We start from the raw sequence: 13,115 nt of genomic DNA, 5'->3' as shown, positions 1-13,115 counted from the left end.
TTTATAACTATTGAACATAATAAACACTATACTTTTATACAAATTGTATTCCTATATATATATATATATATAATTATAATTATAGTTTTTGTAAAATTTTATTAAATATTAGAATATAATAATAATATTTAGTTATCTTTTTAATTATAATGTATTGTTACAAATATCGGGAGAACAAAATTAACATAAGATTACATAGAAAGAAATTTATTTTAGAAATTTTCTAGAAATTTCTCTATTTTATAAATTTCTCTTTTTTATCAACACTATTTATACAACATATATATCTATATTATCTATTAATAATATTATAAATTTATGTAATATTGTATTACTAGTAATATTATTTCTAATATTAATATACTGTAATGATGTAAGTGATTGAAAATTTTGAATATTCATAAAATTCAAATCAATATTAAAGGGTTTGGAAATTAATTGAGTTGTTTGTTGTGCCCTTTGGTGTCAAACTTTAAATTAAATAAAACTATGTATTAATTTGCGTTTTTAAAAATGTTTTTTAATTTAATATATTTTCAAATAATCTTCTAATTTAATCATTTTATTGTTCAGTTTAATATTTTTATTGATAATCTAAAATTATTTAATATTATTACTGTTTTATAAATTCAATAAAAAAATCTGAATTTTCAAAATTTTCAATTGAATATTCAACTTATAAATAAATTCATCTGAATTTTGCATCACTAATATACTGTTAAAATTATGAAGTTTTTAGAAAATGTTTTAGTGTATGTTTTTAATATTCATATATTTATTTTAAATAACAGTTATAAATAATTAAATAAATAGATAATTACAACAAATACATGTATAATAATTGAATATAAAAAACATTTAAGTGATAACAAACTTATTACAGCATTATATTATTGTAATTACAAAATAATTTTAATAATTGATTTTAGAAAAAATATTGGAGAAAAGTAAAGGCAAGAAAAGCGTGAATTAATATAATAATAATTAATATTAAATATGAAGTTTTAATAGTTTTTGACGGATCGCTTTGAACTACCGGTGCAAATGTAAGCACCAGAACACTACCCGATAGAATGGCTCCGATTGATAATAATATTAATTGAATTAAACGGATATTGATTACCCATAATATAGAAATGGGAACATAGATTGATAGGGAATATCCATAAATACAAATTGTCTCTAATAATGAATAGTTGGCGACACAGCCTCTGAACCAAAACAAGAACCACAAACACACGGGAACTGCCAATACATATGTGAAGATTGTCGACGCGGCTAATCCTACCTATTAATTGTCATTAATATCTTAATTAATACATTTATCATATCATTAAACATAAAAAGCACATTACTTTAGTGTAATCGTAATGCCATTCCTCATGAGTGGCATTGAGTCCGTCTCCTAAAGTCTTGACATAATTAGCAACATTACCACAGATAGCTGTGGCGAACACCAGTGTAATTGATATCCAAACGGGTCCATACAAATCGGGTCCCGACTGCAAATGTCTTTCAACATAATTGCCTTTCTTTGAGCCCAAAGTGGGTATCGATGACCACAATATCCGTTGCAACACTTCATTAGTGGTCACATCAAAGTATTGTCCAAAGTATTCAAGTCTCCAAAAACCAACCGAAGAATATTTAGATGACTTATCGGGACTCTGACCTAATAGTATATCTTCTTCATCGGTATTATTGTCATCAAAAGTGGCCGATGAGTACACCGATGATGTCTTTGTATTAGTTGTTGTCGTCTGAGTAGTCGATGGTATGAATGAATGAAATTGTAATTCATTTTGTGCTGAATTCACGTCAATAGCGGCCAATCGATGGCCCGATCCGTGACTACTGTTGTCGTCTATTACAAGAATTGCCGACTCATTGGCCGATGAGTCCATAGTTGTGGTAAATATTATCGGGTGTCCACCAAAACGTCCAGATGTTTGACAAATCACTTAATAATCAGATGTTTGGTTAAACTAATGATTTGTCAGTTATTAGTATTAATAGTAATAATAATAGCATTTGTTTTCATTATATTTACTTACGATTACATTGAATGCAATGTTTGACAATAGAGTGAGTTATTGTCTCTCTTGTAAAACATTATTAGTATTAATAACTATTATTTAATTTTACTAAAACTTTGTTTAAATTATAATTATTAATCAAATTGTTTTGTAAACAATAATTACAAAAAACTGAAATTATATATAATATCGTATAATATATAACACATATAATACTTGATAATCTATTTATTGTTAAACATTTGATTCAAATCCCTTTATAACTAATAGTACTGACCAGTGATATACATGTGCTTTACAAATGTAAATATTAAACTAATTAAATAAAATGATTATTTAAAAAATACAAGTTTTTAATGTATTACACCGTATTATCGTTATATAATATCTATTTATAATTCAAGTATTATTGATTTAATGTATTAATATTATTTCATTATTATAACTAGTGCGAGATTTATGTATATTTAAAGAAAATTTTGAATCATATTTCTAATATGAAATTTAATTAATTAATATTATGTAATATAAACACATAAAAGTTAGTTATTAGAAAAAATTAAATATTTATATTTAACTATCAAATAAAACAAAACATAAATTTTAAATTAGAAATTAGTTTCAAAATTATTACAATTACGGTATAATAATATGATAGCTATTAAATTTTAACTATGAATATCATCAATGGAAACAAAATATTAACATTTTATAATCAATATACAAAATTTATAAATGAAATCAAAACTCAAAAAATCTATTTTGTCGTAAAGTAATAATCTTTTGGATGACATGAGATGGTGGCTGAACACCGGCTGGTTTTAGAGTAACTGCCGGACGATCTGATTCAACGACTGGCCATTCAATCTCTTCATTTTCTTCCTTTTCAATCGGATGACTGACTATTTCAAGATGTCGTTCACATACCACTGCATTATCTACTTTTGATTCATTTTCCAATCGATTTAATGCTTTTAACTCTTTAAGTAATTTCAATCTTCTAATCTTAACTTCTTTGTGTCCGTCTTTTGCTTGATTTGCACCATTCATTTCTTCAATTAATGAATAGTCTTTCAATGAGTCATTATCCGAGTCGTTCACAATTATCGACGCATTGGACATACTGTCAGATAAATTATCGATATTAAGATCAACAGAACTAATAGAATCTATGGAACAATTGGATTCATTTAACTGATTTTCAGATGTTGTACTCAAATTACAGCAAAATTCTTGACTGTTATCAACTGATCGCAAAACATCTGAAGACTTTTTTAGATTAATTTTAGAAAACGGCGTAGACTTTGGTTTTCGGACACTAACATCAATCATCTCATGATTACTATAATTAATAGACTTATTGTCGATCTTAACGAGTCTTTTATCTAACAAATACTGAGCTAAATCTTGTCCATCGGACAACTCAATCGATCCTAAGAGTGATTTCTTGTCTGTTATAGAGTTATTGATTATCACCGAAACTTCATTATTGTTTAATTTGAAGATATCATTCAATGGCTTCAATGTCTTTAAATCACAATCTTCTTGATTTTGATCTTCAACTCCAAACAAATGAAAATCCATCGCTTGATATGAAACAAAAGCTGTCGGAGAAAAGTGTGCCTTCAGTTCCCGTATGAATGTCCTCTTAACGCATACGTCCACTCCGTAGTCGACAAGATATACATAATATAAATAAGTGCCGACACTCATGAAGATATTGCGAACCAATGCCCGAACCCACAGTTTCGGTGCTTTTGGTCGGTTTGTATACGGATTGAGATATGCGGAGACACACAACCCGATGTCCAACTGATCTCTCGATGACCAGTCGTCGCTCAATGAGTATGTCTTTTGCATCAAATCTTCGAGTTTATTGAACCTCTTGGCGTCGTTGGTGTCATTCTCTCTGACCATATAATGAGTGAATGTCTTGACGTGAAGTATCTTCAGTCGTATAATCTCTTTGTTTGACATTTTGTGACCACTTTTTTGTCTCAAATTTTCACGATTTACTCACTGTTTGTGTTTCGTCTCTCAAAATCACTCAAAAACATGACATAATTTCATACCTTTTTATACTTTCATATCTATTGAGTTCAATGTCTAAAAAGGTATTATTTTAAACACACGTGTTTTGCTTACAAAATAAGAGCTAAATTTAAAATTTTATTTTTATATATAAATAATGAGAAAGTCTTAAACAGCGGTGGAAGCGATGCTATTAATTATAATTATCTGATGAATAATATGTTGGATTTAAAAGTAACCATGGACAAAATTGTTGATAATTTTTAACTCAACAAAATTGTAATTGGTCATTTTTTAATTAATTGTGTGATTGGCCAGATAATTGCAGTCGACTACTATTTTTTAAAAATTTCAACAGTCGACTGCAATTATCTGGCCAATCACACAATTAATTAAAAAATGACCAATTACAATTTTGTTGAGTTAAAAATTATCAACAATTTTGTCCATGGTTACTTTTAAATCCAACATATTATTCATCAGATAATTATAATTAATAGCATCGCCGCTATCATCGTCATCGCCTCTGTTTAAGACTCTCTGATAAATAGTTATTTTTATATGAAAATGAATTTATTTTAAATATTTAAATAAATTTTAACATACGATATAATCAATAAATAATTTCAATAATTTAAATTAATTTAGTTTAGATATACTATTTATTATTAAATAGATGTCTATTACACTTTATAATAATTTTTATATTAAAAACTTGTAAATTTATATTTACTTATAAATTGTTGTAATTTACAGCAATACTTAAAATTAGTAAACATAAAAATATTTTATAAAATCGACATTTTTAACTAACCTTATAATTATTAATAAATTATAACAAATATAATACAATACAATTAGTTTATTCAATATTTTAGGAAATTGTATTAAAGATATTGAAATTATATTTATATAATAAAAAATGAGGAATAAATGGTTGTAAAGCCTCGTGAAAATTAGCATAATATCAATTTGAAAGCACAATATTACGCCAATTTTTACGATGCCGTCAATACAACCATACATTACAATCACCGCACAGACCAACTGTGCTATACATTAGCCTAAATGCTCTGAATCCGAGTCACGGCATAACTAATAATATATATATAACTTTAGCCACAATTTAAGAGACAAGTAGTTGACAGAAACAGATGGTCTACTCTTTCAATTTGATGATTACTATGGAGAGGCTTATCATCGCAAACAAAGTTGACAAACAATGAATTAATTTTCTAATTAATGGCAAAAATGCATTTAATATACAAACAATTCATTAAAAAAGTCAGATTCAAAGTGTTATTTAAAATTTATTTATGATATAAATAATTTCACAAATCAATTACCAACCTTTTAATTTGAATAAATTGAAAAATGATAAATTAAATAATCAATTAAAGTAAATCTATATATTTTTCTATCTTGAAAATTGATAATATTTCTATAAATTTATAAATGCATACATTAAAAATAAATTTTAATTTAATAATGACTATATATTTACTGTAATATAGTATTATTAAATTTATTATATATATGTATAGATAACGAATTTTAAACTATTTCTAAATAACTGAATTTTAATATAATATTAATAATTTATTAGTGTATAGTGTAGTGTATATCGAAAAAATGATGGTTTAAATTAATATCAATAATCAATAAGTCTGTCCACACCTGGTATTGAGTTGATATATTAAGATAAGTAAAAATATTAATAAAACTGTTGGTTATTTCAAGTTTACACAACACTTGAAAATTATAATGAAATATTTGTTACACAAAAAAAACGGTGCCTTATTTACTAAAAAAGGTATTATACTGTACACTACATAACTTATAACTGTATAACTTATTCACAAAATAATTTATTTAACAAAAACTTAACTAAATATAGTTTGCAAAACTTGTGTCCAAACATATGGCAAACTTATCGCATAATTTTATATTTGGATTAACGGATAGATTTTCTTATCACAAATATTTCATTTTTATTGTAAGTTAGTTACCGTTTATTTGATGTAATACTCTGGAGTGTGCTATTAGTAAATAAATAGTATTATAAAAATTGAAATAAAAATAAGTTCTGCCATTTTTAGCTTTTATTAGCTAAAAAATATTAATAGTAAATTATTAAATGTAATTATGTAAAATTTATTTTATATTATTAAAAAAACTATATAGTACTGTTTTATAATATATTATTATATAATGATATTTTTAAAAAGTTTCAAACAGTATCACATCTATAAAAATAAGTATACTTATATTGATACATTATATTAATATAAATGTTAATAATTACAAATTTAACTTGTGATATATATAAAAGATACTTTAAAATATTTTTAAATTAAAATTTTAACAAAATTAACAAATAATATATTTACTCATTTCTATTTGTATTAAAGTATTAAAGTCATATTAAAAAAATATTTAATAACTAGAAACTTTTTATAGTTTTTATATAAAATTATAGATTTTAATACAAATTAAAAATTAAATCATTTAATCTAATTTTAAAACTATGTTATAAAATTATTTTATTATCAAAACTTCAAGAGTTTATATATTTATTATTTTAAAAATATTAAAGTATTGATTATTAATTATTTAAACTCTATCAAATAGTTGTTATAATATTAATAGTTGCTAAAAAAGCCAAATAGTTATTGAAATATTTATTTATTTTTAAAAAATATTTACAAATAATTACATTAATTTTGATTATATTGAATAATAAAATTAAAATCTTAGACGTTTATCACTTAAAATATTTTTTAATTTAGAATAACTTCTCAATAATAATTATTGTATAATAGTTGCCATAAAAAGCCAAATAATTATTAAAATAGTTATTTATTTTTTAAAATATTTCCAAACGATTTATAATTTACTTGTTTTCAGCTTATCTACAAAAATGATGTAAACAAATATACTAATTATTTCTACTGTCAACAAAAATTAATATTAATTAAAAACATTTTACTATTATTTTGTATTTTTACATATATTTGTGCAATATTTTACTGTTTAATGCTTATACTGTATTTTTCAAAATCATTGAAATAGTTATCTATAGTTTTTATAGTTATAATAAAATTTCGGGAATAGCGTCCACTGGTTATGTTTAGTGGACATACTATTTCTCAGTTATCTATATAAGGGCTAAACCGATAAAATAGTTTTTTAGTTGGAAATCAAAACACTATTTATTAAATACGAATTATATACATGTAATGTTACAAATACTGTATAACTATAATAAACAATAATTTACATTATATTGTATTTCATATTATGAGTCAATTTTAACAAAACTTTATTTTAATAACAATTTTAACGTAAGATAAGAAAACAAAAGAAAGAAAAGAGAAATTTGATTCAAAATAATGTCTTAATCTTCAGCCCAAGCGTTCTCTCTCTTGATTTGTATAACTTCTTCAGGACTAATGTCGCACTCAATTCGCCACAATTGTTGTACTTCTTCAGCACTTTTGTCTTTGATTTGATTTGCCGCTACTTTACAGCCGAGAGTTAGCAGTCCTTTAATATTAAGATAATTTGCAGCCAAAAGTAAATCAAAAAGTGTATTGCAATCCATATTTTTCATGAAATTGTTGTCCCAATCACTTATGTCATCACTTTTCTTGATTTCAGGTTCTTCTTCATCATCCGAATCTTTTTCTTCAATTGGGTCTTCACTGTGATAACCGGTGTATTCAATGATTTTATCCAAAACTTTTGTTGATATAAGATTTAATGGAAGAGGCAGTTGTTGGTTGGCTGACAGATCAGCACCGGTAGTATCGAGCATATCCTTGAGGGTCAGTGACATCTTTGCCATCTCTTGTTTAACGACACGAATGTCTCCGTCTTTAGAAATAACTTTAATTAATATCTCATTTTTCTTTTCTTCTGATTCCGAAGTATTCATTTTTTAACTATTTGTAACCGATTTTTAAAAATATAATAAAACTGTTGAAATATTTAATGCAATAATGAATATGTTATTCAATTAATTAGAGAATCGCTAAATAATTATTGTTATTAAATAATTATCATAAATGGAGTTTATAATGAATCAGTAAATACATATAATTTTAATACATTAAATCAAATACAAATTGCACGAGACTATTGGTTTTTAATTGTTTTTTATCTTAATGTATAATACTAATGCTAAATATTAATGTAAATAAAAATTGATGTCTTTATATTTGGGTTAGTTTGGGGTGAAGTGGGGTGAAGTGGGGGTGAAGTGGGGTGAAGTGGGGGTGAAGTGGGTGGAGTGTGAGGTTTGATAGTTGTAATAGAAAGAAAACTTTATTATCTTAGTTTAGTTTACTGTAATATTAAAATAATTTCATGTATTTACTGTCTCCTTATAAACTCAATATTCTATACTAATTGTTGGTATTTCACGCATAAAAAAGACATTAAAATTTAAAACTGCATTTACAGCAAATTATGTATACCATTAAATGTTATTACAATTTGCAAATTTTAATATAATAATCTGCATAAGTTATGCCAGTTTTATGTTAAATTTAAATTAAAGTCAAATACATTTTGTTTTACATTTAGCTTTGCGTAAAGTATCGAACCCTTACATTAAATAATGTATTATATTATAAAATATACAAAGTAATGAAACATTTGCTTTTGAATGAAAAATATTTCCAACTAAAGATACAATTAGTTATAATATTATCACTTTCTTAATATAAATCAATTAATTGTTATATAACTAATTCAAAGTCTAAACTCTAGTTTTTATTTTATATGATTTGCAACAATACTACAGTAAGTTTATACAAGCTATTCTATTAAGCTATAAATTGATTTCAAATTTTAGTAATTTCTAGTTATCCTTAAATTTATAATTGTATGCAAATACTTGTCTAAATGTCACTTATAATTAGTAATAGAAATAATAATAATAATAATAACGAGTCATTTGTACTGATGTTAAACGCATCCATAGTAGCCATTGCTGTCCGCGAAGTCATATTTGAAGTGATTGGCCAAATCACAGACAGAGACCTGATTAATGTGATAATCTCGATATTGACAGCTATTTTGTCATTGTTTTCAATATTAAGTTTTTCATTGACTGACAAAAAGCTAGCAAATTATACTTTTGTTACAACACTTGTAAATATTTCAATTTGGACAGTCATCCTAATCACAGAATATAATTATTATAACTTATTTGTAAATGCAATTCAATATATCATATTAAGTACCTGTGCTCTCATTTTTCATTACAAAGAGATTGAACCCATACAACAATCACTATCTATTGATTTATATGATATCAATGATATCCAACTTATAATATAATCTTCAAAATATTAATTATTTTCTTGTTTTAAAATGTTTTATAGTTGTATTTCTTTTACCAAAAATATTAAGTAATAACATAAATAGATATGCAGTAAATCATTCAAAATAAATCAGATTTTTAATCTAATATTAAAGTAATTTGAATATCCAAATAATTAAAACTACTATTTAAAACAATTTATGTCAATTAAAATATTTATGATTAAAATATAATTTTTTACGTTTATAAATATATAATATAAGTTATTGACTATGATATATAAAATATAAAATAAACAATTAATTAATTTGTGTACTATTAGTCTATATAATTGTCAGTAACTATTGTATGATATTTTGTTGATAATAAATAAAAATATCATAAAAGTATACATTTATTTTGGTTTACAATAAAAGTAAAATAAACAATTAATGTAATATCATATAAACCATTTAATTAGTACATAAAATTAATATTAATTTCATCTGTATGTATGAATTAGTGTAATTTTATTACTTATATACTATTATATAATATTAACTTAAGTTTTATCATATAGTATTTTACTTAAATATTATTATTTAAAATTAGCGCCAAATAAGTGCAAACACTAATATTATTAATAAATTACATTACTATTAATATTACTATTAATATAATATAAATAAAACGTTTAAAATGATATTTAATTAATTTGTATTGTATTGACTATTAATTTACAATTACTTATAATTATATAATGTTTTAGTTTTAAGTTTTAAAATATAATAAAAATTTGATTTATTTAATAAATTGATGAATAAAGTAATGTATTGTATAATAGTGTGTGTAATACATGTGTTTGTCGTGTAATTGATGTCAAGTGTTGTCTATTGAGCGGCAAATTGTTAGTCAAAACAAAAGTCAATACATTTGCAGACAAAACGTCAAGACATCGACCAAAACAAGTAAATTATGGATCAAAGCGGAGGATATTTTGTCAGTCAATTTGATCCCAACACCAATGGACCCGCAAATGCCGGTCAGTCCGGTGGCCAAAGTGGTGATCGCAAGAATTTGGTGGCCGTTTCGTTGTCACAAGTGGTTCACTGCACCCGAAAAGATGACGGACTTGTGATTCACAGACAAAAGGTTCACTCGTTGACCACTATTGGACTTGTCGTTAGTATTGAAGAGTTGACCACTAAAAACATTTACCGAATCGACGATCAGACACGAGGAGCGCCCGTTGAAGTTCAATACTGGAAGAATGATGACAATGAATGTAATGATTATCAATAACTTGTTTTTTATCAATTGTTTTGTATTTTGACATAAATTTGTTTATTTGAATTAAAGCTATGAATAGTCGGTACATAAGTCCGCCGCCGATTAGTGAGAAGACATACGTTCGGGTGATCGGACAGTCCCGATATGATGACAAAAAGCCATTCATTGTGGCCTTTCGTGTCGAACCCATTACAGACCCGAACGAGATTTATATGCATTTTCTCGAAGTGATCACCGATTCAATTGTTCTCCAGAGACGCAAAAATGAGACACTTTCGGCTTCAATGAACAACTCGATGGATACCAACAGCTTCTCAATGAACAACTCGACCATAAATGCCGCTCATATGCAAGGATTTACTCCCATTCAGAAGACTGTTCTCAATCTTATATCAAAAGCAGATCCAATGAGTGCAGGCATTACTCGACAAGAAATTATGAGTTCAATTCCCGCCGTTGGTCCAAATGAAATCACTAAAGCCATTGACTTCTTAGCAAATGAAGGCCATATCTTCAGTACCACCGATGAGGACACTTTCAAAGCAACCGACTCTTAGATTTTTGTTTATTATATCAATTAAATCCTCAATTATTATGTTTTTATTTCAAAATTATTATCTATTTAATGAAAGTTATTAATAAATAAATTGTATTCAAATTATTTTAAATAAATACAGTATATTAATATTCACAATAAATTTTGAAAAATAGAAAAACAATTACCAGTAAATTAATTACATTTGTTTTTAAACTATGAAATCATGAATATTTATTTTGAAACAAAATATTTAATTATCGGTAAATATTGTATGTTTGAAAATTAATTATTAACATTATATTAACTTTGAAAAAATTGTTTTGCAATTACCGGTAATTAGATGCTGTATATGATATTTTAAATGTACAAGTACAAATTATAAATATTTATTATTTTTTAAATATTACTATTTATTATAAAAGTTTTGCGAACTAAAGTATGTATTAAAAGTTATTAAAGTTAATCGATTCAATCAATCAATTTACGAATACATAATTGTTTTCAATTACTGTATTTCATAAGTAAATTGTAAGAAATGCATGCAATGATTAATAATTTTTATTACTAAATAATACGATTTAATTTATAGTTTTGTATTTCATTAAATTTATAAATTAATTGAATATATTTTGTTATTAATATTAATAGAAAATTTTAAGACAAATAAAAATAATGCACTCAAGAAGGACAGGTAGATCAATGTGAAAGATATTATATAATGTATTAACACATATAGGAATCAATGAACAGGTTTGAAGATAGAGTTTAAATCAGACCTGTTTTGTCACTTTCTTTTCATTAAATTTTTAAAAACAATAAAATTTTTTATTAAATCTCATTTAACTTTAAATAATTTAGATATACTACAGTACTGTACAGTATATGTCCTTAAAGAAACACCACTGGAACTGTTGGAACTATATATTGAATTTCATTGGATGACAAACTATAATATATTATCTTTTTCATTATCAGTTTAATTAATTCAATATAATTATTGTATAAATATATTCACTCGACATTTCTCTGCATATTTTATTGAGATTTCTTTAAGTGAGTAGTGTGTATGTGTATGTGTATGTGTATGTGTATGTGTATGTGTATGTGTATGTGTATGTGTATGTGTATGTGTATGTGTATGTGTATGTGTATGTGTATGTGTATGTGTATGTGTATGTGTATGTGTATGTGTATGTGTATGTGTATGTGTATGTGTATGTGTATGTGTATGTGTATGTGTATGTGTATGTGTATGTGTATGTGTATGTGTATGTGTATGTGTATGTGTATGTGTATGTGTATGTGTATGTGTATGTGTATGTGTATGTGTATGTGTATGTGTATGTGTATGTGTATGTGTATGTGTATGTGTATGTGTATGTGTATGTGTATGTGTATGTGTATGTGTATGTGTATGTGTATGTGTATGTGTATGTGTATGTGTATGTGTATGTGTATGTGTATGTGTATGTGTATGTGTATGTGTATGTGTATGTGTATGTGTATGTGTATGTGTATGTGTATGTGTATGTGTATGTGTATGTGTATGTGTATGTGTATGTGTATGTGTATGTGTATGTGTATGTGTATGTGTATGTGTATGTGTATGTGTATGTGTATGTGTATGTGTATGTGTATGTGTATGTGTATGTGTATGTGTATGTGTATGTGTATGTGTATGTGTATGTGTATGTGTATGTGTATGTGTATGTGTATGTGTATGTGTATGTGTATGTGTATGTGTATGTGTATGTGTATGTGTATGTGTATGTGTATGTGTATGTGTATGTGTATGTGTATGTGTATGTGTATGTGTATGTGTATGTGTATGTGTATGTGTATGTGTATGTGTATGTGTATGTGTATGTGTATGTGTATGTGTATGTGTATGTGTATGTGTATGTGTATGTGT

At 25.2% G+C, this 13,115-nt stretch overlaps 3 protein-coding genes across 4 annotated transcripts; 1 reads left to right on the top strand and 2 right to left on the bottom strand.

The window, feature by feature from the left end:
- Window positions 1-925: 925 nt before the first annotated feature.
- Window positions 926-2,097, bottom strand: LOC128959997 (protein YIPF1-like). 2 transcript variants are annotated; one of them, XM_054306052.1, is made up of 3 exons: window positions 2,055-2,097; window positions 1,356-1,985; window positions 926-1,288 (listed from the first exon to the last, which is right to left on the bottom strand). In XM_054306052.1, exons 2-3 carry the CDS (start codon window positions 1,902-1,904, stop codon window positions 926-928), a joined length of 912 nt encoding a protein of 303 aa, XP_054162027.1. In that variant the 5' UTR covers window positions 1,905-1,985; window positions 2,055-2,097. The 2 variants fall into 2 exon arrangements, with proteins under 2 accessions (XP_054162027.1, XP_054162026.1); XM_054306051.1 differs by lacking the exon at window positions 2,055-2,097 and having other exon boundaries at window positions 1,356-2,014.
- Window positions 2,098-7,464: 5,367 nt separating this feature from the next.
- Window positions 7,465-8,004, bottom strand: LOC128960296 (S-phase kinase-associated protein 1-like). The gene has a single exon (XM_054306368.1). It carries the CDS (start codon window positions 8,002-8,004, stop codon window positions 7,465-7,467), a length of 540 nt encoding a protein of 179 aa, XP_054162343.1.
- A 2,199-nt stretch (window positions 8,005-10,203) lies between these two features.
- LOC128960001 (replication protein A 32 kDa subunit-like) lies at window positions 10,204-11,321 on the top strand. The gene is made up of 2 exons (XM_054306058.1): window positions 10,204-10,660; window positions 10,735-11,321. Exons 1-2 carry the CDS (start codon window positions 10,351-10,353, stop codon window positions 11,220-11,222), a joined length of 798 nt encoding a protein of 265 aa, XP_054162033.1. The 5' UTR covers window positions 10,204-10,350; the 3' UTR covers window positions 11,223-11,321.
- Window positions 11,322-13,115: the final 1,794 nt, after the last annotated feature.

The sequence above is a fragment of the Oppia nitens genome, unplaced genomic scaffold (assembly GCF_028296485.1).
Source record: "Oppia nitens isolate AA-2021 unplaced genomic scaffold, nextdenovo-longstitch-racon4-pilon3 scaffold4_pilon_pilon_pilon, whole genome shotgun sequence".
NCBI classification, from domain to species: domain Eukaryota; kingdom Metazoa; phylum Arthropoda; class Arachnida; order Sarcoptiformes; family Oppiidae; genus Oppia; species Oppia nitens.
The sequence above is the reverse complement of the archived record's forward strand: the minus strand, read 5'-3'. Positions and strand labels throughout refer to the sequence as shown.